We start from the raw sequence: 25,002 nt of genomic DNA, 5'->3' as shown, positions 1-25,002 counted from the left end.
AGATTAACTTTCATTTCAACATTTGAAAAATTGTGTATATCTCTAGATAAACAAATACACTTCTCTTAGTGTTGACTTTTCTTTGCTTCTTTCTTTTCATGGAAAATGTAGATAACAGTGATCATCTTCATAGTGAGTTTTTACTGTCAACCAGAGAGACAAATTGAGATTGGATGTCATCTCCCAATAAAATGTACACCCTTAATGTCACTCAAATGATAGATCTTTTGCCATTTTGCTCTATCCTGGATTTAAAAATTAAGTCAGCTATTTCTGTTCTCTAATAGCCTTATAATACACTGCTTCAAAATCACATCATTTTGCTGTGACTCTATGGTTAATTAACATCTAGAGAGTGTATGTACTTTATTGAGACTCACTATGTATTATTTCCACTAATCAGATGCAGTTTTTTCCTTCAGTTTTATAGCTATTAACTTACTACCCTTTGAGTTTTCAACTTAATAAACAAGAAGAACAGTTTTGTCCATAAATCTAAACCTCAAAATCCCTTACCTTGTGTAAACTCATTTCTATATTAATTTGAGTTGAGCATCTCCACAGACTGCTCTAATTAGATAAGCTTATTATTATTATTGTTCTTTTTGGCTTTTCCCATGAGAAATAAGCAATTTTCTGAGTGTTTCTTATTCTGCTGCACAATATCTCCTCTACCTAATATCTCATCTTTTACCTTTTTGTTATTGAGATTTTTATAGAATGTACTTTTATGATGCTCTAAGTGCTTTGAATCACAAGTGTTGATCTATCTTTATTGCTATTAAACTTTCAGAGATATATCAGCTACAATTGTGCTTGTCATTCTCTGTTCATTGATGGATGGTAAAAGGTCAGGTTCAACATTAAAAGATTCTGCAAATGGAACAGGGAAACTTGGCATACTGTGGTGGATATGGAATCACAGAACTCTTTCTGGCCCTTGCTTCCTCTCTGACCTCAATCCTACTTTTCCCATTTCCCTCTGTGTTCCAGCCATAATGGCTGTCCTGTGTGTTCCTTCTACATGGCAGCCTCAGTCCTGCCTGAGGGCATTTGTCCGAGATATTTGCACAGCCTGGAACTCCCTTATCTTTCCAAGGTTGGCTCCTCCCTGATAATTACATTTTGGTTTAAGTGTTAGCTCCCTAATAACACTCCCCCTGCAAATCATCAAGAAAGGGAAGGTCACATGCTTTGAAAAATATACCAGGGAAGGAACAGTGAATTTAAGAGAAGGAAATTAAAACGTTTTAGAATTGTGTGAACAGATTTTCAAAATTATGAGATGGCAGCACATACTCATTTAAACACCGACAATCAGATTTGCACTGTGGGTTGGGAGTGCATAGTGACGTGCATTCTGGCTTGCAGTCATACATTGGTTAGTCAAATGTGTGTTCTCAGACACAGAACTTCTGCTTGTAGTCATGTATTAGGAAAAAAATATCTCACATAGCTCAGTACGGATTCATGTTTGAAGATGTCTCTTTCAGTGGAATTTGGACTATTGATGTAGTGGAAGCAAGCTTGGAGTCCATTATTGGGGTAGAAGATAAGTAAAATATGGTGGATGCACTTCATGGAGTGCTGTACACAAGTTAGAAACCACAATAAATGTTACAGTGTGGATAAATCTTAAAATAGCACCTTTTGAAAAAAAATTAAGATAGATGATTAGATATATAACACAGTACCATTTATGAAAAAAAAAAAATACATAAACCAAATTGCTGGGAATGTTCCAGACCTTGATCTGGGTGATACTTGCACAGGTGAATACATATGTAAAAACTCACCAAGCTGTCCACTTAACTGTGTGCACTCTACTGTGTGAATGTTAAACCTAAATTCAAAAATTAAAAAAAAAAATAAGCTCTGTCCCTGACTCAAAGTACTTCTCCCACGTCCATTTCTGTTGCGTCAATCTTTTAACATTCTTTTTGTAGCACCAATCATCACATGGCATCTTTCTGATATATATTCGTGTGTGTTCATTAATGGACTATCTCCCACTACTCGAATGTAAGCTCCCTAGGACAGGGAACTCCTCTAACTTGTCTGCTACTATCTGCCCCATTAGCACTGAGTTCTCTCTGTCTTGTTCTGCTATACAATATTCTCTCGACCTAATATCTCCCCCTTTGGCTTTTCGATATTGACATTTTTATAAATATTCTTTTATAATGTTCTAAAACCTTAGTGATTGCTGAATAGATGTTTATTTGTTGAATGAAAGGAAGGAAGAAAGAAAAAGAAGAAGGAGGGTGGAAGGGAGGGAGGGAGGGAAAAGGAAAGACAAAAGTAAGAAAGAAAGAAAATAGGAAAAGGAGGGAGGATATATATACGTAGACCAAGTAGAGCCATTGTCTTGTCAGCTCTAATTTACTTCATCAGTAACTCCCTTGCCTCAGCAGGCCCTTTCTCTGTTGGAGTAACACTCTTTAATTAATGTCCTTGAATTAAATACTTCACATTCTTAGAACCTGGTTTACATGGTTTTTTGCTGTTGTTTTTTTTCTCCTCTGTCTCCTTCCTTCACTTCCCCCTTCTTCTTAGTTCCTTTTCTTCCCTTTTTCCATCACTTCTCATATTTTTCCCCCATCCCAGGGTCTGCCTCTACTTATCTGAGCAAAGTCACATCGCAATTCTCATAGAAATTAGAAGACAGTGTCTTACTTAAGTGTCTAAGTATGGGAGGCCGGGCACTGTGGCTCACACGTGTAATCCCAGCACTTTGGGAGACCAAGGTGGGCAGATCACTTGAGGTCAGGAGTTCAAGACCAGCTTGACCAACATGGTGAAACCCCATCTCTACTAAAATACAAAAAATTAGCCGGGCGTGGTGGCACACGAATATAATCCCAGCTACTCTGGAGGGTGAGGCAGAAGAATCGTTTGAACCCCAGGGGTGGATGTTATAGTGAGCCAAGATCGCACAGCTGTACTCCTACCTAGGTGACAGAGCGAGACTCTGTCTCAAAAAAAAAAAGAAACTATGGGAGTACAAAATACTAACAAGTAACATTTATTGAGTACTTAATTTCATATGGGCCACAGAGATGTACTTTACATATATTAAGTTATTTTATCTTCTCAACAGCCCTATTATTTTCCCTGTGTTACAGTTGGGAACATAAGCTCAGAATGTGTAGCTTGCTCAAGGTCATGTAATTGGTAAGCAGTAGAGCCAGATCAGAGCCCATGTACCTGAGCGCTACTTCCCACTGTCCCCCAGCATAGTAAACAAACATTTACTAGTAACCAAATCTACAGATTGGTAGCAATGTTATGTCTTTATGGCAGTATAATATTCCATATCTACTTTAATCTGAAAAACTCCCATTTTTAGGAGGAAGCATACAGTAAGACAAAGCATAGATGATCCTGGGGGAGCCTGTTTGCATCAAGCAAGGCTGCTACCTTCCATGTAAATCTCGAGATGGTCATCATGTTTTATGGGGCTGCCAAATCCAAAGTTATTAAAACCCCTTCATTCACATTACCAGCTATTACGTGTTTAATTCCTCTGGTAAGACACATCTCTGGCAATTCATGACTAAAAATGAGTTTGTATTATCATACGATAAATAGAGTAGTGGCAGAAAAATGAATAAATGTTAAAGGAAATACTTTCAGAGTATACAGTGCCTTTTTAATGTCTTTAATACCTTTTTGCCTGTATTAACCTTTGTATCTTAATTCTGATTACCCAGTGACACTCACCCATTTATCTGAACACTGCTAAATCTTTTATTATTATCCCATTACCATGTTTATAATGGTGTAATTTGTGTTGGGGAAGCATCTGCTAAGTGTTAAGTAGGCATTTGAAGAACATATGGGTGGGTGGATACTGTCAACTAGGAAAGGTTTCGGGCTGACCCGATTTGCTCTGGCTGCCTTGCTGATGTTGATGGTAACAGTGTACAATTCCGAGCAAGGACTGCTTTCCTTCTGTGATTTCTGCTTTCCTTTCCCATGCCTACCTTTCAGAGTGTATTGTAGAGCTTCCAAATGGGTTAAGTCTATTTCTTTATTTTTTTTTCCCCCCAAAGCAGCTCAAAGCTTTCTGGGGCCTGATGGAAGGAAGAACATTGACATAGAGAACTGTAGAAGCAGAGCCAATTATTCTGTCATGAAATAGCCTTTTCTTAAAAAAAAAAAAAAACAACAAAGCCATACTCTCAGCAGACTGATAAAGTCAAGACGGCATGCTGTTAGGGCTGTTTAACATGTTTCTTCTATTTAGTCAAACCCTTGAACAAAAGCCTGCATTCCGGGCCTCAGTCCCACCCAGGTCAAATGCTGCAGGATTTGGGAATCCAGGTCTATTAGAGCCCTAAGTGAACTGTTGGAGTAATGCTCCTTAATGAGATCGGTTGGCTAAGAGATGACACTTTGGTTCTTGTTAGTTCATAGAGTACCTTTTGAAGATCATTGTATATAATTCCTCATACCATTTCACTAGAAGGAGAGGTGACGGAGACATGTGAATGGGAGGTCAGTTTAAAAGAACAGATCTGAAGAAAGGCAAAGGTTTAGTGTTGTCTTCTACAAATTATCACCATGCTTGTTCCCAAGAATCTTAATTATGTCTTTCAGGAGCCCATTATTTATTTCAGAGAGAGTAAGAAGGCTTCCTTCCAAGTCATTAGGTTTGGGATCTAAATTGTAGCATCATTTCTCTCTTTTTTCTTTGGCGTATGGAATAGAGCTTGGATTTAGGAAGCAGAAGGGGACAATAATGGCCAGTCTGGGTTAGTGTGTGCAGAACTGCTTAGATTTGAGGAGCAGATACTTAGGAATTATGCCGGGTTCAAACCCTGCTTCCCCCACTTATTTTGCATGAGATCTTTCACCTTTATGGACCTCAATGCTCTCATGAGTAAAATGGGGATAATACCTACTACCTAATGGGATGGTGTGAAGATTGAAAGAGATGTCAGTGTGCAGTAAGATAACCCATGGCACAGTCAGTTCTCATGAAGTATTAGCTATTACTGTCACTACTGTAACTATTAGTATTGTTATTATTACAACTATAAAATACTCTTCTCAATATATATAAGAGTTTTCAAAGCATAGGATGTAATGCACAAAAATAATACTACAGGCCTTTTGGGACTTATTTTTATTTATTGTGTTTGTTTCTGTAAAATGGTTTTTAAATAGACTTTTATGAGAGTCAGACATAATCTTCCCATGAAAATAGGAGAATACCTGTTTTCCCTTATGTAACTAGAAAGCTCTTACTTATTGGGCAATGCGGTAAAATAACTTTCAGAATTAATCCAATTTATTAATTCAGTGACCACATAAAGGTGATTTGATTTAATTGTCTTTAAATACTAATATAAAAGCCAGTATAATTCCATAAAGTTTACCTATAAATATCTGTTCAAGTACAATATTTGAGAGATGAAGATCAGTAGTTTTTAATAATTAAAATTCTATTTTTAAATACCTCAATTTCTCCTCTCAGTAACTTGTACACAAAGTTGGTTGAAGCTGCATGTTGACTGTATGAATCCAAACTGAAAAATTAATCAGTCATGTAAGACGAATGCCCAGAGTACACTTATCGATCTCTAATACAGAAAACTGCAGGGATTAACTTTAATAATCAAATTAAAGTGTGATAACTAACATAAGAAATGAAAAAAGGAAGTGGTGGATTAGCTGTTTTTTAAGTAAACGTAAGTAGTTGACGAATCCTTATAAAATGTGATTTCTCTGATTTTATCCAGGACTTCCTATGGTATCAAATACAAGGGGTTTCTTTGTTGAAGTTGTAAAGGCCAGTCCATTTTATCTTGCCTGTATGCTTGTAAGCAATTTTGTGGGATGCCCTGTGAAGAAAAAAGGGTAGGGAATATTATGTATTCAAAGACTAGTTTTGCTCTTTCTTAGAATATAATTTATCAGGAAATGCTTGTTAGACTAAATATAATTACTGGGATTTATTTTATAGATTTTTGGGGGTAGAGAAGTTTTTTATAAAAAGAAATCTATTACTGGATTTTAAGAGCTATTTTCTACGTTTGTATTTTTTCTTTTTTTAACATTTATGGGCCCGGCGCGGTAGCTCAAGCCTGTAATCCCGGCACTTTGGGAGGCCGAGATGGGCGGATCACGAGGTCAGGAGATCGAGACCATCCTGGCTAACACGGTGAAACCCCGTCTCTACTAAAAAAAATACAAAAAAAAAAACTAGCCAGGCGAGGTGGTGGGCACCTGTAGTCCCAGCTACTTGGAAGGCTGAGGCAGGAGAATGACGTAAAGCGGGGAGGCGGAGCTTGCAGTGAGCTGAGATCCGGCCACTGCACTCCAGCCTGGGCGACAGAGCGAGACTCTGTATCAAAAAAAAAAAAAAAAAAAAACACATTTATGGAAACCTCTGTGTACTCACTTGCTATAATTTTTCTTAAACTGAGTTTTTGAGTCATACTTAAAATACTTGAAATTCTAAAATCAGTAATTTGAAAGCCACTCAATTTGAGTGTACCTGATTATCAGAATTACATAATTAATATTCTGGGGATGCTTTATATTCTCAATAAACTTCTAATGTATTAGATTCTCAATAAATATTTACAGTGTAGACTTTTTATTTAAATTCATGTACCTTTTTATATTTATCAGTGTTAACTGGTTTTTGCTGTATGTTAGGTGCTTACATTTTGAGAAACACTAAGATGATTTTAATTCAGTGAAATTACATTTATCAGACACTGTCCTGGCACTGTGATGGACTAATGACTGGCTATTCCAAGAGCCAATGCTAGACCATCTGCCTCAGCCGTCAGCCAGGAAGGCTACTATGGGTCCACCTTCCACCTTTAAACATTTCCCCTTTAACACAGGATGCAAATTTATCAACTACAGGAGAGAAAAGAACATTTTTAATTAACAGGGTCCCACTTTATAGATGAGTTAGAATGTTAAATATAAATTAAATTTCTTTTCCTACCTTGTTGTATGTCATTATCAAGCTTCAAAAGTTAAGTAGAATGGAGACCTTTCTCTCATTTTCAATTAATATCTGGATACTACCCAAAACAATGGCATGGGGATGAGCATTTAATGAACAGCTGTTCTGATTTTAAAGGCAAAGCAAGTTCTCTCTAACCGCATAGGGAGGTGATGAGGTATTTCCATGACTTAAGATTAGAGACAGTCTACTGACATTTAGAAATAATTATTCCCATTTGGAAATAGCAAGTTAGAAATAGAACTCGAAATCACTGCTAGCTTTTGACACTTTTCAGAGCCATAGATCGACTCCCAGCTCATTCTGCACCACCTGTACTGTGAACCCCTGCCTTCATGGCAAACTTAACTCTGTCCGATTAATTTAGCAGAAAACATGCTGTGTTTTGGCATTTCTGCCTTTTGAGTATTTCTCAGAATCGAAGCTCAGTCCTATTAACTTTCTATTCAAGGGAGACCAGATGAGTTTTTTTGGAACATTTTCATTGGCTTATATTCTCTTGAGAGTAACATTTTAATCCTATTTTATTTCCTGCATAGTTCTTTTATTTTGCTCTGTCTATAAATGTATACAATTTAGTCAGTTGTTTTGATGAAGGTTTATTCTTGCCACGTTCCCCATCTATTTTTAATACATAATAGTATTTATGCATTCAGGAGTGTTTATCTCTGTGTCTCCAAAAATTGCAACAAAATACTATTAAAGAGTAGCTCCCACCATTCAATCTGATTGGCCATAGGAGTCTCATCTCCACACATCATCACTTTGGAGCTTCTTACTGTCAGCAAAGCACAGTAAACTTGTTTGACACCTGCTTGCATAGCTTTCCACTGCCAGTATCTGAAGCTCCTCCGGTTGTTTTCATCTGCCCCCTCATTCACCATTTCCTCACTTCTTGAAAGGGCTGGCTGACTGCAATGTATGTGGTATTCAGCCCTGGCTCTCTGCTTCACCCACAGAACCTACTTTTTGATCCTCCTTTGTAGGATACCCTCAGAGGACAATCAAGCAAGACCAAAATGACAACAGAAACAAGAACACTAACCACAAGCATTTTTTGAACACTCATCATTTATTCTGCATTCCTGTATGGACTTGGTATGCATTATCTTATTTAATCCACCTGACACACCTATAAGGTTATCATCTTAATTTTACAAACAAGGAAACTGAAGAATAGAGAGGAAAAGAATCTTTCCCTGGCTTACACAGCTAGCAGATACCAGAACCAGGATTGGAACTTAGTCATGTGTTTTAACTGTTGCTTTTAATTTGCTTTGTTTGTCTTTTGTGTATGTGTTTTCTGTTTTGTTTTGTTTTGTTTTGTTGTGACAGGGTCTCACTTTGTCATCCAGGCTGGATTGCAGTGGTGCAATAACGGTTCACTGCAGCCTTGCCCTCCCAGGCTCAAGCAATCCTCCCATCTCAGCCTCCTGAGTAACTGGGACTACAGACACACACCACTATGCCCAGCTAATTTTTGTAGAGACAGATTTTCACCATGTTGCCCAGGCTGGTCTCGAACTCTGGGATCAAGCCGTCCACCTTCTTCAGCTTCCCAAAGTGCTGGGATTCTAGGCATGAGCCACCGCCCAGCCATATGCTCATGTTTGTCACCACTACCCTAGACATTTTTTTATACAAAATGAAAGCTGTAGAGGAGATTTAAGATTTTAAGGGTTAGAAGAGGTCTTAAACACCTGCATTCCCCAACCCTTTTGAATTCTCGGAGACATTTTAACAGTCAAAATGTTACTGCTGCTCACGTGATTGAGAAGCTACATAGAAATGACAGCTTTATGTAGTGGTTCCGGCTCTGACTTACACTCCCTGGATTCACATCCTTCCAACTATATTACGTGCGGCTTCCTCCATTATCTTAGTTACCTCATCTGTAAAACAGGATGATAATAGCACTTTCCTCCTATACTTTTTTGAGGAATAAATAAGTTACTATGTACAAGTTGCCAAGATCAGTAATTTGGCTCACAGTGAGAAGTCAACTTATCTGATTTTATTGGTTTTCATATTTTTGAAAGAGAAACTATGCGATACCCAAAAGTTATGATGAATTCAGGAACACTGTTTAGCTGAAGTATATTTTTGTTAATCACAGTATTGCTCACACTTTTTAAAAAGCAGGACCTGCATATGTATTTTATAACGTAGAATTAGTTCAGTCTCTCTATCAACCACAGCATGCATATGGATTACCCAATCCTTGTGGAAATTCCACAGACCCCAAAGAACTCCCATCCCACAGGTTGGCAACCAGAGCTCTCTCGTGCAACCCTCTCATTTTTCAGGTAAGAGAAAAAGCTGAGACCAGAGAGTTTAAATGAATTTATCAAAGGGCACATACCTAGAGGACAAAGACAAGTGTAAACCTCAAATCCTATGACTCCAATGCAGAGGTCTGTCCTCTTTCCAAAAGTACCCAAAAAGCTCGTTTCAGGTTACTTTAACAATCAGAGATAGCAATAGTCAAACACTTTTGTGTCCTTAAACAGTATTTTGTATTCTGAATTTCTGTTCTCTACATTAGTTTTGTTGTTTCTCCTTGTTAAGTGACAGAGAAACTTCCCTTCATATATTCATATATAAGAGGACAAAAGGAAATTTAGAGAGATGTTCTATGTTCTGTCTACCAGCCACCATTAAAGGTCATCCGGCCCCCTAGGGGATGATGGCCAAATCCTTATTGCTAAGACTGTTCTCACTGCCTTTTTTTACATTTCCTCTGGGGACCAAATGGTGCAAAAGAAAATTCGCTTATTTGAATCTGAAAATCCTTCTCTAACGAGAAGTGATAAAATTTATTATTTTTATCAGAGCCCAAGTAAGTTAAGTGTCTATGAGTGACAGAAATAAAATATAGCTATGAGGTGGCTTGATCTAAAACATGGCACTCTAAATAGCCTGTGATTTAACACATTCAAATCAGAAACTAGAAAGGCCCTTCAATACATGCCAGCCGAAGATCAACTAATTGAATTAATAAAATAAAGGGATGAAAGAAATAAACATACTTATAAATATCCCAGAAGATATGTTGTTGAGATAAAATGTGGTACAAAACAAATATGAGCAGTTCAGTAATTCCCAGAGCCCTGTACAGCATATGGTCTCAGAAAAGACAGAAAAAGTGTCTAGAAACAGAGGACTCAAGTCCCACAGAGTAACCAAAATAGATGTGTTGCTTTTACTTGTAACAGAATATGAAGTGCCAAAATGTAAATGACAGAAAAGATCTTTATATCACCTCAGTTAATATTAAGAAAAAGAATGGTCAAAAACCAAGGTAAATCACCAGGACCACTTGTTTAATAGGAATTTATTTGGAAAATAATTTAATATTGTTAGGGAGAATAAATGGAAAATATAATATTGTATCACTAGTTGAAGAAATAAAGTTCAGTATTTCTCCAGTTGAGAGAGAATCAATGAGCATTTGTGTCAAACGGATTAGAATTCCTAGGTAAGTTTTTTCTTGACTTTGATCAAGGCAGAATCTAATGCTCTTTTACTGCAGATCTACATATTTGCTTCTTGGAAAGAAAAGCTTTTTATCAAGTTGGTGGAAGAATACTCACATGATTGCTGCTTTTTCTTTTCACAAGGAGACCCGTTTCCTTTATTAGAATTGCTTTTTACAAAAATGTGTGGAAGAGGGAGCAGGTGGTTGCACTGCATTTCCTTGTATTGTTCAGTAAATATAGTTGGAACTAAAAAATGTCGGGGGACAGTGCTCTTATAACTTCTATTATAGTTGTTTCTTTTTTGAAAAATATAAACAGAAAGAAAATTATTTAAGTAGTAAATGTAAACTTTACTACAGCTTAGGGATAACTGTACATAGAACCATCATATTTAGATTATGTTAAATATTGTTGGGTTTGAAAGGCCAATACCCTTTCTGCCAATTGAGGACTATGGCATGAGCTTTGAAAGCTTTCTGCCTCAGGCAAAAATGAGCTGAGCCACTGCTTTGAAGTCGAATTAGGACACGTTTGCTTTTATTTCTGTAACTCTATCTGCCTCAGTGAACTCCTGTTCTGTAATTTTGAAAATCACAATAAAGCCAATATTCAATCAATTCAGTATTTTTATATTAAAGCAAGAATCAAATTAGAATAACTATCTCCTTAAAAATGAAAAGGGCCAGGTGTGGTGGCTCATACCTATAATCCCAGCACTTTGGGAGACCGAAGTGAGCGGGTCGCTTGAGCTCAGGAGTTTGAGACCAGCCTGGGCAGCATAGTGAGACTCTGTCTCCACAGAAAATTAGAAAATTAGCCAGGCGTCATGGCATGCACCTGTGGTCCCAGCTACTCAGGTGGCTGAGGTGGGAGGCACCTGAGCCCCGGAGGCCAAGACTGCAGTGAGCCATGATCCTGCCACCACACTGCTGCCTGGGCAAGAGAGAGAGACCCTGTGTCAAAAAAGAAAAGAAAAGAAGAGAAAAAATCTGAGATCTGCATAGCACTGAAATACAATATTATAGAATTCCTTGGTTAAGTGTTTGCCTTTGACATGTTGTACATCAGGATGCCTCTCATCTGTTCTTACATCTCTACCTTTATTGACCAATTCAACACACATCTGTTACTTAAAATGGTGTGCTGGTAAATAGATAGGTGGAGTGTCGAAAAATGTAATAGGGATAAAGTAAACCCACTTAAATAACAAGAGTGTGGCTACTACTAGAAATTATTTTTAGCTTGAAATGTTTTTCTATCGTGTAAATGACATAAACAGCATCATTTCTGGGAGGCTCATAAGAACAGGGTGTGAAAAGAATAAGAGCAAGTTTTATTTTCTTGCTAATTTTCACTTCTCACTGTCTAACTGTTCCTTACTCCCAAGTAGTGGAAATTGTGAAACAGACTCTGAATTAGGGGCATTCACCTATTTCTTCAGGGGTAAGTCTTTAATTGATCAGAAATTATTCATTGCATTGATGTATACTGTCAAGAAGGAACAATTGACAGGAAAGTATCAAATATAAAATAATGACAATGGAGGATTTGATAAATAAGCCAATTGGTCAACATAAAAACTACTTACAATCAAAGACAGGAAGAGACCATTTCTGAAGAGACATCTGCCCTCCCATTTTCATTGCAGCACTGTTCACAATAGTCAAGATATGGACTCAGCCTAAGTGTCCATCAATAGGTGAATGGATAAAGAAATTGTTGTATATATACACAGTGGAATATTATATTATCAAGCCTTTACAAAGGAGGAAATTCTGTCATTTGTGACAACGTGGATGAACCTGGAAGATACTATGCTGAGTGAAATAAAGCCAGGCACAAAAAGACAAATATCACATGACCTCACTTACACTTGGCATCTAGAAAAGTCAAGCTTTTAGAAATAGAGAGTAGAATGGTGGTTACCATAGGCTGGTGGTGGGGGGAGCTGGGGGGCGGGAATTGGAAAATGTTGGTCAAAGGGTCCGAAATTTCAGTTAGATAGGAGGGACGTGTTTTTGAGATCTGTGGAACAGCGTGGTGACTATAGTTATTGATAATGTGTTATATAATTCAAAACTGCTAAGAGTATATTTCACCACAAAATAAGGGTGAGTATGTGAGCTAGTTGATATGTTAATTAACTTGATTTAAGCATTTTGCATTGTATTCATATACCAAAACATCACACTGTACCCCATAAAAATATGTAATTATAATTTGTCAATTATAGATAAACATTATGGTTTTTTTTTTTTTTTGAGACGGAATTTTGCTCTTGTTGCCCAGGCTGAGTTCAATGGCACGATCTCAGCTCACGGTCTCTGCCTTCCGGGTTCAAGCGATTCTCCTGCCTCAGACTCTCAGTTAGCTGGGATTACAGGCATGTTCCATCATGGCCGGCTAATTTTTTATTTTTGGTAGAAATGTGTTTTCTCCATGTTGGTCGGCCTGATCTTAAACTCCTGACTCCAGGTGATCCACCAGCACTCCCAAAGTGCTGGGATTACAGGCATGAGCCACCACTCCCAGCTAATAAATATTATTTTAAAGTTTTTTAAGACTCAAATATTAAACAAATGAGAATTTTAACTGAAATCTGAATTTGAGCAGTAACCTTATATTTCTTCATGCATATTTCTCTGTAACATCAGGAGGGCTTTTTTTAGCTAAATTATTAAAATTGCAGAAAGACTGTTGCAGTTCTTTTTTCAGGCTTTGAAAGACATTTCTACAGAGTTACAGAGTGATAGTTTCTTTTTCCTGGACATATCTCCATAGCCAAGATAGACAAGGATTGGAAAGATAGTGTAGGGGGGTAGGAAGAAATGTATGTGTAAACACATATATTTATTACTGAGATAGTACAAATACTATTTTTATTACTCTTTTCTATCACTTTTCTCAAAGCCTGTGAAACTACTATCTATATTTGACTTGAACCTGAGACAGCTGTGAAGTCTCCAGCATATCCTTTTGTGCCTAAAGAAATTAGCATTTATAGAGCCCTACTGATTTGAAGAACAGACTGGGATTACTTTTGATTATTGATTTCTAGGGGCATTTTCTTCATGTTTATTTTGCATATCCAGACATAATTGCATATCCTTTCATAATCAAGTACTTATATAGACACTATTTCTTAAATGTCAGGTGGCTCTGTAATATTTTAATAGTGCAATTTATAATGAAGCCATCACTTATTTTAACTTATTCAGAAAAAGTATCATTCAGAAAGTATAAAAGATTCCTTTTAAAATAAGGTTTTTTTCATGGTTTTTTACTTTATTTGATGAATAGTTTGATGTGCTATTAATGGTCAATAGTAGTACTGTGCATGCGTGTATATGTGTGCGTGTGTGTGTGTGTGTGTGTGTGTGTGTGTGTGTGTGTGTGTGAGAGAAAGAGAGAGAGAGAGAGAGAGAGAACGATTTCTCCAGCTTTCTAAGGAGTCATTCATTGTCCCGGGTAAGAAGACCCTTGTGATTTGGCAGGGCGACTTCATCTTCTACTAATGACCTCATTTCTGTTTACCAGTGAAAGTGGACATTTCATTAAGCTTTTAAAAATCACCCATAATGCAAGAAGAGAACAATAAAGCCCCCATGACATTCCTTAAAGGAAAGAGTTTAAATTTTGATAAAAGAAAATGAGATGTAATGTGGAATGGACAGTGTTATTGTGATGCAGCACCTTTATTCACTAGCCCTTAATTATTTCAGATATTTTATTGCACATTTTCCCTGTCTGTATGGTTCTTTTGTATCATTTGCAACCTGATGAAGCCCCTCTCTGGAGTTAGCTTCTGAGTGTTGGTGTGGGAATGATAAACCAGAAGCACTACCTTTGGATTCATTAAAGGATGGGCTTTCCATAGTTAGGTTGTACTAAAGAGAATTTCCATTTTGCAAGGGCAGTGTAAATTTTGCATATCATTTTAATAGCAAGGCAGGTCAATCAAATCATAATTGTCTACAATTAGCACTCCCATGAGCTGTAGGCTTCTTTATCTTCTCCGAGACTGAACTGAAAAAGAAATTGTTATTTACTGTCACTGAAGTCATAGAAAATGCTTGCTATTCAGTATAAGCGATGAGGAAAGTGCGAGTCTGGCAACAAGGCTTTGGCATAAATTTAAGATCTGCACACCAAAATGCACATTGTATCAAGCGTGGCTATGTGCAAAATGTGCTATTACAAAGCACTTTCTTTCAGCATACAAAGCAGATCTTGGCAATGAAACATCTAGTGTTGACAGCATTTTGGTTTGGAGCTAATCTAAAGATTGCTTTCTAACATTTTCAGGGGCTCTGAACTCTCTGGAAAAGGTACATTTTGATACTAAAAATGAGGAAGCAGAGAAGTGCTTTATATTTCCTAGTTCGTTCTATCTGAAGTGCCAGTGCTGTCATTTTGGGAATCGTTTCTTGAGTCTCATCACTGTACCAGAAAGTCCAGGTACAAGCTGGAGGTTGCAGGAACTGCAAGCTTGAGACTGTGGCATGAGGGAATTGTCTAAGCTTCATAAAATATTGCAATAACTCTATCCATCTCTCACTATGTCACATTCTCTGCTGTGAAAATTTAAACTCCTTTCCTTAGCAATGCCATGCTTCTTTAGCAGTCTTGCCAAAAGGAAGGAGGTCAATACATTTCTTGCCAGTGCTGTTGCTAGTTCTCTTCAGTCCCCCTAAGCCATTGCTGGGCATCCTGTTTCGAGTGTCACTGAATTTGGTCCCATCATTACACTTCTTCATCTTGAGATGTCTCTGGAGCGAGGAGTGAAGGATAGTCACTGAATTTGTTTCGAGTGTCACTGAATTTGGTCCCATCATTACACTTCTTCATCTTGAGATGTCTCTGGAGCGAGGAGTGAAGGATAGTCAGTCCCACCGAAAGAACTTCAGCTAAAGATGGGAGAGGGGATGTTCTCTTTAAAAAATTCCTCATGAGAAAAAGAAAGGATACAGAATGCAAGCAAAAATACAAAATAGCTGCCAGAGTTGCTCTTCACATTTTTTGCATTTACAGATATGAAGGTAAGCACTTTAGTTGGGCGCTTGAAGGACACTGCTATATCAATAGCAGCAGTCATGGTACCAGGAAAGAGATATTTGATAGGAAAGATGCTTCCCTGGCAGAAGCATTAAAAATGAAGACAATGAGGCAGGTGGTTCACCTGAGGTCAGGAGTTCAAGACCAGCCTGACCAACATGGCGAAACCCCGTCTCTATTAAAACTACAAGAATTAGCTGGACATGGTGGTGGACACCTGTAATCCCAGCTACTTGGGAAACTGAAGCAGGAGTATCACTTGAACCCATGAGGCAGAGGCTGTAGTGAGCTGAGATCATGCCACTGTATTCCAGCCTGGGCAATAGACCAAGACTCTGTCTCAAAGAAAAACAAAAGTGAAGATAAGGGGTGGCAGTATATTGTGGAGTCACAATATGATGAAAGATGCTGGTACCCACTGGTGTCAGTTCCTGAAAGAACGTGTGGTAGAACTGAATATAGTGGAATAGTATCTCAGGAAACTGTTATCTCTTAGATAACTTATCTCAGTTACCCAGTGGAAATGGCTCATATATGCTCAACTAAAGGCAGAGACTAAAACAAGAGAGAGAAAGAGGAAATAGTGAGTATCAAAGTCTTAGGAGCCTAGCATGAGCTTTGTGAAGCTTCGTATAGGAGTTAGGACACCATGATAGCCCTACAAAGGCAAGAGGGGAAAAAAATAAAATAAGACAGTTAAAGGATTGTCAAGCTCATAACTTGATCTCTAGATATCACTGACCTAGGACAAGGTTCAACAAACCTTTTCTTAAAAGGTCAGATAAACATTTTAAGCTTTATGAACCATACAGTCTCTTTTACATCTACTTAACTCTTCTCTTATAGCATAAAAGCAGCCACAGACAGTAGTAATTGAATGAGTGTGATTGTGTTCCAATATATTTAGTTAACAAAGCAGGCAAGTCATAGTTCACTAACCTCTGGCCTAGAACCAGCCCTAAAATATGAGGAGAAAAAGGAAATAGCATTTTTAGTGTTTTTCCTCCTTGGTCGTTGTTCTCCTTATCTTAGGACCTTCACAAGTCAGACTTGGTAGTATCCTAAACCAGAATGGATTAGGTAGACATTTATAGTCTAAACAAGGAAACAGACAATATATAATAGTGTCATCCATAAAGCAACAACTTACAATACAACAAAATGCAGCAAAATTTTAAACATGCTGATCGATGTCTTTTGATTTACAGTACAGACTCTTCAATCCTAACCATTGACTATGTGTTATTTGAACCTTAAATTATCCTTAGGTTTCTACATTGTTTTAGATCATTGAGTACATACTGCATCCCAGACTTTCCACCAAAGTGGTGCGATTTGTAAGCATCAGAGCAAAATTCTCTTCCTGACTGTATGAATTGGTGATAAAAATCTTGAATGACATCAAGTAAGCTTTCACACACTTTTAAATATGCTTTGTTTTAAAGTAGGTCAGACTTCCCAGTTGGCATCACAGAAAATGGTCCAAGTTACTTTTACAATTTTGCCTAACAGCAATTTTGTTTGACAGAATTTCTTCTAGCAAGTGGCTATAGAAGGATTAAATCTCCTTCATAATAGAATTTTACAATGGAACTACAAATAAAAACTTAAATGTCAGTATTATATGTATTAATGTATCTCCAGGTAAACACCAGAGTGACATATTTCATGTTAAATTGACTGGTCTTATACTTAAGTGACCAGGGAAGGAATGTAGCTAGAGGCAGAATGTCATTCATCACATATTACTTTTTAGAAAGCAGAGTTTCAGGACTTCATTTTTTAAATTTATAGCTTTGATTGGTAAAACTTCTTGGCTTTTGAATTTAAAAAAATTCATATTCCTAGTATTCACTTACCATTGTTAATAGAAAGCCCACTGGCCAAATCGTTTGGCATAATGTGCTTGTGATTTACACAGGAGGTTGTGAAAGGTTTTGTAAAGTCTAGCTTGTTTGAATATATCAAATTATCATTTTTATTACAGCTTTTTATTTATCATAGTACATAAAATGATTTTAGAAATCTCCAAAGAATGCTGATTTGATATGGATTTTGCTTTGATACAATTAACATTTATTGCAAATGCAGATTTTTATGATAAGTAAACTCTGATAGTATTATAGTAGATTTTTTAACTGTATTGAGAATGCATAAATCACATTATTCTCAAATATTTTCAGTCAGAATGATATATACGTACATATATATATAAACATAGTCATGGAGGCAATAAATGAAAAGTCAGTGTAGCTCTTCTCTCTAAGACATAAAAGTTATGTTTCATTCCATCTCAAAGAGAAAGTCTATAAACAAAGATAGGTGCTACAAATTTCTGCATACCTCTCATGTCAGTGTACAACTCTATTAAATGCAGATTTGATTTTTTTCTATGTCTTCAAGGGTCTGAATCTTCATAAAAAGTAATCAATCACTAATTTATTTGTTTGGGGGTTGTAGTTTGATATCTCTTTTGGAATACCTCAACATTATATTGATCTTATAATCGTATTAAATACAATCTGATTCTTCTTTAGGCTTTCCAATTACAGCCTTTCTTTACATTTTTTTTTTCCGCCTCTGTTCATCTGTTTTTTGTTGTTGTTGTTGTTGTTGTTGTTGTTGTTGTTTTTGAAAATTCTAGCCAAGGCACTTAGCGCTATACCTGGCATATAATAAACACTTGATCATTGTTAGCTATCATCATTATTTATGTTAATTTCCTATTGCCAATATAACAAATTACTACAAACTTAGTGGCTTTTTGGCACCAGGGATCTGTTTTGTGGAAGAATTTTTTTTCCATGGACTGGGGTGGGTGTCGGGGAGAGTTTGGGGATTATTCAAGCACATTACATTTATCTATGGGTACTTTATTTCTGTTATTATTACATTGTAATATATAATGAAATAGTTATACAACTCACTATAATGTAGAATCAGTAGGAGCCCTGAGCTTGTCTTCGTGCAACTAGATGGCACCATCTGGGGCTGATGGGAGACAGTGACAGATCATCAGGCATTAGATTGTCATAAGGAGCACACAACCCAGATCCCTCGTATGTGCAGTTTGAAGTAGGGTTTGTGCTCCTATGAGAATCTAATGCTGCCGCTGATCTGACAGGAGGCAGAGCTCAGGAGGTAACGTGAGCAATGGAGAGCAGCTGTAAATACAGATGAAGCTTCGCTTGCTTGCTCACTGCTCACCTCCTGCTGTGTGGCCCCGTTCCTAACAGGCCACAGACCAGTACTGGTCCGTGAACCAGGGGGGTTGGGCGCCGCTACTTTAAACAACACACATTTGTTCCCTTACAGTTCTGTAGATTAGAAGTCCAACACAAATCTCATTGGGCTAACATCAAGGTGTCAGCAGGGCTTTATTACTTGGGGCTATAGAGGAGAATCCATTTCCTTCCCTTTTGCAGCAGCTTCTAGAGGCTGCCCATGTTCCTTTGCTCTTGGTCACCAGCAAGTGATTATATGGCTCAGATCTCTGTTTGTGTAGTCATACCTCCTTCTCTGACTCTCCTGCCCCTCTCTTTCCCTTCTAAGGACCCCAGTGATTACAGTGGACCTACCTTAATTCAGAGCAAGATGGCTAATTTAATCACCTTTGCCATGTACATTACTTCCCTATTGCTCTTGAAACAAATTACTACAACACAAATTTATTCTCTTACAGTTCTGGAGGTCCAGAGTCCAAAATCAATTTCACTTGGCTAAAAATCAAGAAATTGACAGGCCTATGTTGCTTAGGGAGTTTCAAGGGGACAATCTGTTTTTCTGCCTTTTCTGGCTTCTAGTGGCCACCTGCACTCCTTAAGTCATGGTCTCTTTCTCCATCTTCAAACCAAGAGCACAGCATATTGAAATGTTATTCTCTGACTACCACACCTGGTTCTGTAGTCACGTTTCCTTTTCCCTTACTGTGACCCTCCTGCCTCTCTCTTACAAGGACTCTTGGGTTTACATTAGGCCCATCTGGATAACCCAAGTTTGTTCCTATCAAATGATCTTTAACTTAATCATGTCTGTGGATTCCCCCTTGTCATGTCAAGTAACATATTTTCAGGTTTCAGGAATTAGAATGTAGACTTTTTCTGGGGACTTATTCTGCCTACCCCACCAGTATTAGGCCCAGACTCTCTCTTAAGCTTACCTTTGAATCTCCCAGCCACTCATTGAACACTTGTGTCTAGATCCTCTGTCTGAGTCTCAAAGACTATTTTTACTATACCTTTTTCCAGCCCCAGAGTGGCTCCTCCTATTTTTCCTGTTTCTTCCATTTTTCCAAGCTCAAAACCTTAGAGTTAGTTTTTCTTCATTGTTTGTCAAGGATCTTTACTCTCTTGATTTTCTGGGTTTGTGTTTGGGAGAATTGGTGGAGGAAGATAATTGGATTATTCATTTACATATTATTTCAATAGGTAGACCATTGTGCTTTTAATATAAAACTATGCATACTGTGCTGCTGAGATACAAAGAGAAAGGGAGTGTTTATAAAACCATTTTTAAAAATGGCTTTCGATATTATGAAGTATATAGGATGTGTATTTTCTGGACAGTTTTATTTGGATCACTGAAATTTTGCATTGAGTGGTTGTTTAAGAATGTAAGCCCAGTGTAATTCAAGGGATATTAGTATACCACTCTGAGATAGACCTCCTAATTTGCCCAGTTACACTAATTCCTAAACAAAGAATGCAAAAATCCTAACTTCTACGAAAGAGAAGCTTCTTGCCATTTGTTTTCAAATTTTATATGAAGGTTTATGGCTGCACAGCATTTTGGCCAATGGAGAAGGTGAAATATTTTCTTCTTTGTTGGTGAAATCTGTGAATGGCAAATTTTCTTCAGTGGGGATCTCAGAGTAGCCTCACACTGTTTTTCTCTGGGATACTGTCTTGCCTTCACTTGTCTGGAGGACAGGTACCAAGAATCAATCAGGAGTCAGTTTGCATATTTGAAGAATGGGAGTGACATGAGGGGATTATCTCGATGGAAACTGGGAAGAGGGACAGTTATCCCTAGGAAAGGAAGTCGATGAAAGTGGGCATTCTCCCAGAATTCAAGGGGGAGGAGCAATTTTAAATGCAGAGTAGAGTCTGTTACTCAATTTCAGAAACCCCGTGTTCAGATTCCCTGAGACACATACACCAAGATGGGACTAAAGAATCAGACTTATTAAAAAGTACGGGAGAAGTGTCTGTAAAGGAAAAAAGGTGAAGGAGCAGAAATGGGCAGAGAACCTCAGACTGCGAGTCAGGTCCCATGTGGGTGAACAAAGAGTGGGGAGGAAAACTTGTTTAGGAAGAATGTCAGACTACAGCATGGTTCTGAGGATGCTGTAGCTGTGAAAATGGGGAACGAAGCTGTGAAAATGTTGAGTCAAAGTTGCCCATTAGAGAAATCCTTCATGGGGCAGGAACGAGCCAGCATTAGCACCTCCACCCAGTTCAGTACTAGGAGCAGCACAGGGAGGTGTGTGGCCACAGTGCTCCTGGGGTAGCAGGTAGAGGCTATCAGTCAACTGTATTCTGTGCCGCAGGTTCTCTTGAAGTGAAACCTAAGGAGGAACCTCCATGTCTGCACCAGTCTACACCTTGATTTGTACATATCCACTTCATGCTAATTTTGGGAGCAGCCTTAAAATGATTTTAATTTTGGCTTCCTTCCTTCTCCTACCAATCAGTTATTGTGTCATATAGGCAAAGCCACCACAATATCTCTATAACAATATAATAACGTTTTAAGTATCAATAATATTAACCTTTGGATTAAAATACACATTATAAAGGGAGTTATGCAAATATTTTGAGTTGAACATTTTCAATCAGAATTATATTTGTGATATTTTTTCCAAGTGTTGCGTGGAGTTATTGTTCATACATTCTAATTACTGTATAATATTATCTTGCATGAATTCACCAGATTTTAGGTTTTCTGACTCTGAATCGGAGTTATTTTTATCAACCTTTTTTTTAAATATAAACTGGGTTAATAGGATTGACTTATCCCTAATGCCCTGCTAAGGCCTACTGTATTGGAGAGCAGTTGATATCTGGCTGGATAAAAGGGAGAAGAACAACCTTGTTAGTTTCATGTGTAGAACACTTTGGAAAGCAGAGAAAGATTGCTTTCCCTCCTTTACTGCAAAGTGAGGTTGCAGGAGTTGGGGAATGTTGAGGTGGAAATGGATGCTTAAGAGCAGCAGGAAGACCCTGAAGGGCTCTTGCTACTGCAGCTGCCAGTTTTAACAACTGCAGAGCAAACTCAACTTACCTTGCTAGTATTATTTTCCTCTATGGTTTATTCAATACTATTGCAAGAGAAAAGCATCATCAGGGTAGGCATGAGAATAACCATAGAGTTAATGTTTGAGATACATTTGCTTCATACAACCCAATAAGTGATTTTAGAGCTCACAACTTACCACATGACTGACTGAAATTTCATGAACCATTATACCAATATGACAGCATGATTTAAAGATCAGTGTGAGGTTAAAACCAGTGTTTCTGGATGTCTGTATAATTTGCAATTGGCTTGCTACTTTTTGGAAACATCAAGCATTTGCACTGCATTGTGATTGGGAATCAGTCATCATGTTTTATTTCTTCTAGGTCCTTAGCACTATTCCCTTTATCAAAAAGAAAGACCTTCACCATGAGAATTATCTCTTAAATGTATTTGAACGTGTTATTCATTAAATTTATTTTGATTCCATGTTTTCCAAAAGTTTTTTTTTTTTTTAAACTCTTGGGAAAGCACTACAGTAATGAATCAATACAGTAGAGTTCATGCAACTAAGAGATAATAGGGCTCAGGAAAGCAGGAAGCCAATAAACCAACCACGGTAACTGTGCTTAGATCTCAACTTGGCGCTGAACAACCTGGGCCTCCAGAACAAAGTGGCATATTATTATCTAGTCCTCGTTATCACACACACAAAAAAAAGAACAATGGTTCGTTTGCAGAAAGTTGATTCACCTTGGCTGTAAACTTCAAGAAAACTCTCATACTGTACTTTACGTAGATGTTAGTCAGTAGCATAATTGTATCCTTAACTAACTGAATGAATCTTTATTGAGGACCTACTAAATGCCTTTGGGTGTTTCATTTTGCTGATTTGGAGGAGGGAGAAGGGCAGGTGAAATAAAAACTAACATCGCTTGTTTAACAAGTGATAGGAGGACAGACAAGTAAGTAGAATGTTACATACTGATAAGTGTTTTAGTTGAAATAAGCTTAGAATTACTCTGTATAGGAGCATCAACCCAGAGAAGGAGGATTAAGGAAGAGTTCACTTGAGGAGGTGATTCCTGATGTTGGAACCAAGCTTTGAAAAACATTTGAAGGTTATCTCAAAGATTGCAGTTGGTGTGGAAAGTCAGAAAGCCAAAGACAGGACAGAGACAACAGGAGTTGTAGTCCCCAGAAGCAGCATGTGCAAAAGACTCAGGGACCAAAGAGAGCATGGGGCTTCTCAGAGGCTAAGGTTTTGAGAAGGACCTTAACCATGGAAGGACCTCATATTCAGGTGAAGCAATTTTGCATTATGCCTGAGAGGTTAAAGAACTTTGCAAAGTTTGATGTCAGGAATTGACATGATTAGATTGTTAATTTTGAGATATCATGGTACAGGCAGGATGGAGATATGAATTAAAACTGAGCAAGACTGGAGAAGCTTGTTAGAAGGTGTCTGAAGCAGAGATGTGATGACAGTAAATAATATTGCTCCCGCCAGGATACTAATCAACGGTATCCTCCATAATAATAAAGAATACATGGAGAGTTATTTCACTTAACTGCTTCTCTTCATGGCCTGCAACAAAAACACTCAGCACTGCTTGGAAGTAAAGTTGATGTTTGTATAGATACATTAAGGACACAATGGAAAACTGTCCTTAATAATGGAATTTCTTTCTCTCTTCAACAATTTTATTAGAACTGTCATATGCTTGGATCTTCAATGAATACCCATCGTTTGTTGAAGAAGATAGTCGGAGATTTGTCTCTCAGGAGACAGGACACCTCTACATATCTAAGGTGGAGCCGTCGGATGTGGGAAATTACACATGTGTGGTGACAAGTTTGGTGACAAATGCCCGAGTGCTGGGCTCTCCAACTCCTTTGGTGCTACGTTCTGATGGTAATGAAACTTCTCCAAGTGCAAGTCTGAGTGCAAATGGTGCTGAGGCTGCAAAAAAAAGCAATTGGGAAAATGTATAAAGTACATCGAGAAGAATTGTCACTTCATGTTTTTTGGCACAAAGACTATTTTATGAGTACAATGACAAAAATGATTTGATAAATCATAGGTCCTTATGCATAATTCTTACCTAGGGCAAGCTTCATAATTTGCAGGGACCAGTGCAAAATAATAATGAGTGGCCCCTTGTTCAGAAGTCATTAAGAATTTTAAGACAGCAATGGCAAAGTATTAAACCAAGCATGAGACCCTTCTGAGTCCAGGGCTCAGGTTGACTCTCATGAAGTCACCTATCCTGACCTTTGCCAGCTTGAGGTTTTTAAAGCTCTGGATATTTTGTAATAGGCTAAAAAGCATCACTAAAAAAACCATTAAAGAAAAAAATCTGTTTCATCAACACCTTGATGGCTGTTTAAGGGGAGTCTATGAGCTGCCGAGGAAGCAGATCCATAAGCCTGGGTAGTTGACCCACTTACACAGAACCATATCTGATACAGCATAATGCTATGATCACAAAGCATTGAAGCACTTTTTCCAGTCAGTTATAATTGAATTTGACCTTTCCCATTTATTAAGTCATTGTTTCTTAACTCCAGGGAGCCATTTAATAAGTTTAAGATTGGTATCTCTGCTACCACGGTATCATTAAGTAAATTCCCTGCCATAATTTTTGTTCTTTAGGGAAATTTCAGGAAGCAGTAATATATTATATATTTCAGTTTGACTAGCAATGTCAAAATTGAATACACAATTTCAAAGCCTCCCATTTTGTGTAATATAAAAGACTTAGTGGTTTTCTTGGAACTGCTCTGTACTTGGTAACCTATGAATCAGCAAATCCAAAGTCCTTAAATGTTTACTAATATTGTGTGTTTGACCCAAGTTAGTTCAGGTTTTTTAAAGCTCTGGATATTTTCTTATAGGCTAAAAAGCACCACTAAAAAGTCATTAAAGAAAAAAATCTGTTTCATCAACAACTTGATGGCTGTTAAAAGGGAATCTGAGCTGCATAGACTAAATTTTATTTAATTGAAATCACTAGAAGAGCTGGTTCAAAATGGAGCAAAAGAAAGTTTTATTTAAGAAAAAAGAGGCAATTCCAAAGGAAAATTGAAATGATTAATTTTATATTGTGGATTTATAGGTGTGATGGGTGAATATGAACCTAAAATAGAAGTTCAGTTTCCAGAAACTCTTCCAGCAGCTAAAGGTTCGACTGTGAAATTGGAATGTTTTGCCCTTGGAAAGTAAGTTTTATAACATTT

The 25,002-nt window shown here is 37.6% G+C and overlaps 1 protein-coding gene across 1 annotated transcript in view; it reads left to right on the top strand.

Moving 5' to 3' along the window:
• Positions 1–25,002, top strand: part of CNTN3 (contactin 3) — a 339,447-nt gene that overhangs the window by 211,491 nt on the left and 102,954 nt on the right. The window contains exons 6-7 of the mRNA XM_077994230.1: positions 23,474–23,677; positions 24,882–24,984. Coding sequence (XP_077850356.1) covers positions 23,474–23,677; positions 24,882–24,984 — 307 coding nt within the window. The remainder of the gene's footprint in view (positions 1–23,473; positions 23,678–24,881; positions 24,985–25,002) is intronic.

Source organism: Macaca mulatta, chromosome 2, assembly GCF_049350105.2.
Source record: "Macaca mulatta isolate MMU2019108-1 chromosome 2, T2T-MMU8v2.0, whole genome shotgun sequence".
NCBI classification, from domain to species: domain Eukaryota; kingdom Metazoa; phylum Chordata; class Mammalia; order Primates; family Cercopithecidae; genus Macaca; species Macaca mulatta.
The sequence above is the reverse complement of the archived record's forward strand: the minus strand, read 5'-3'. Positions and strand labels throughout refer to the sequence as shown.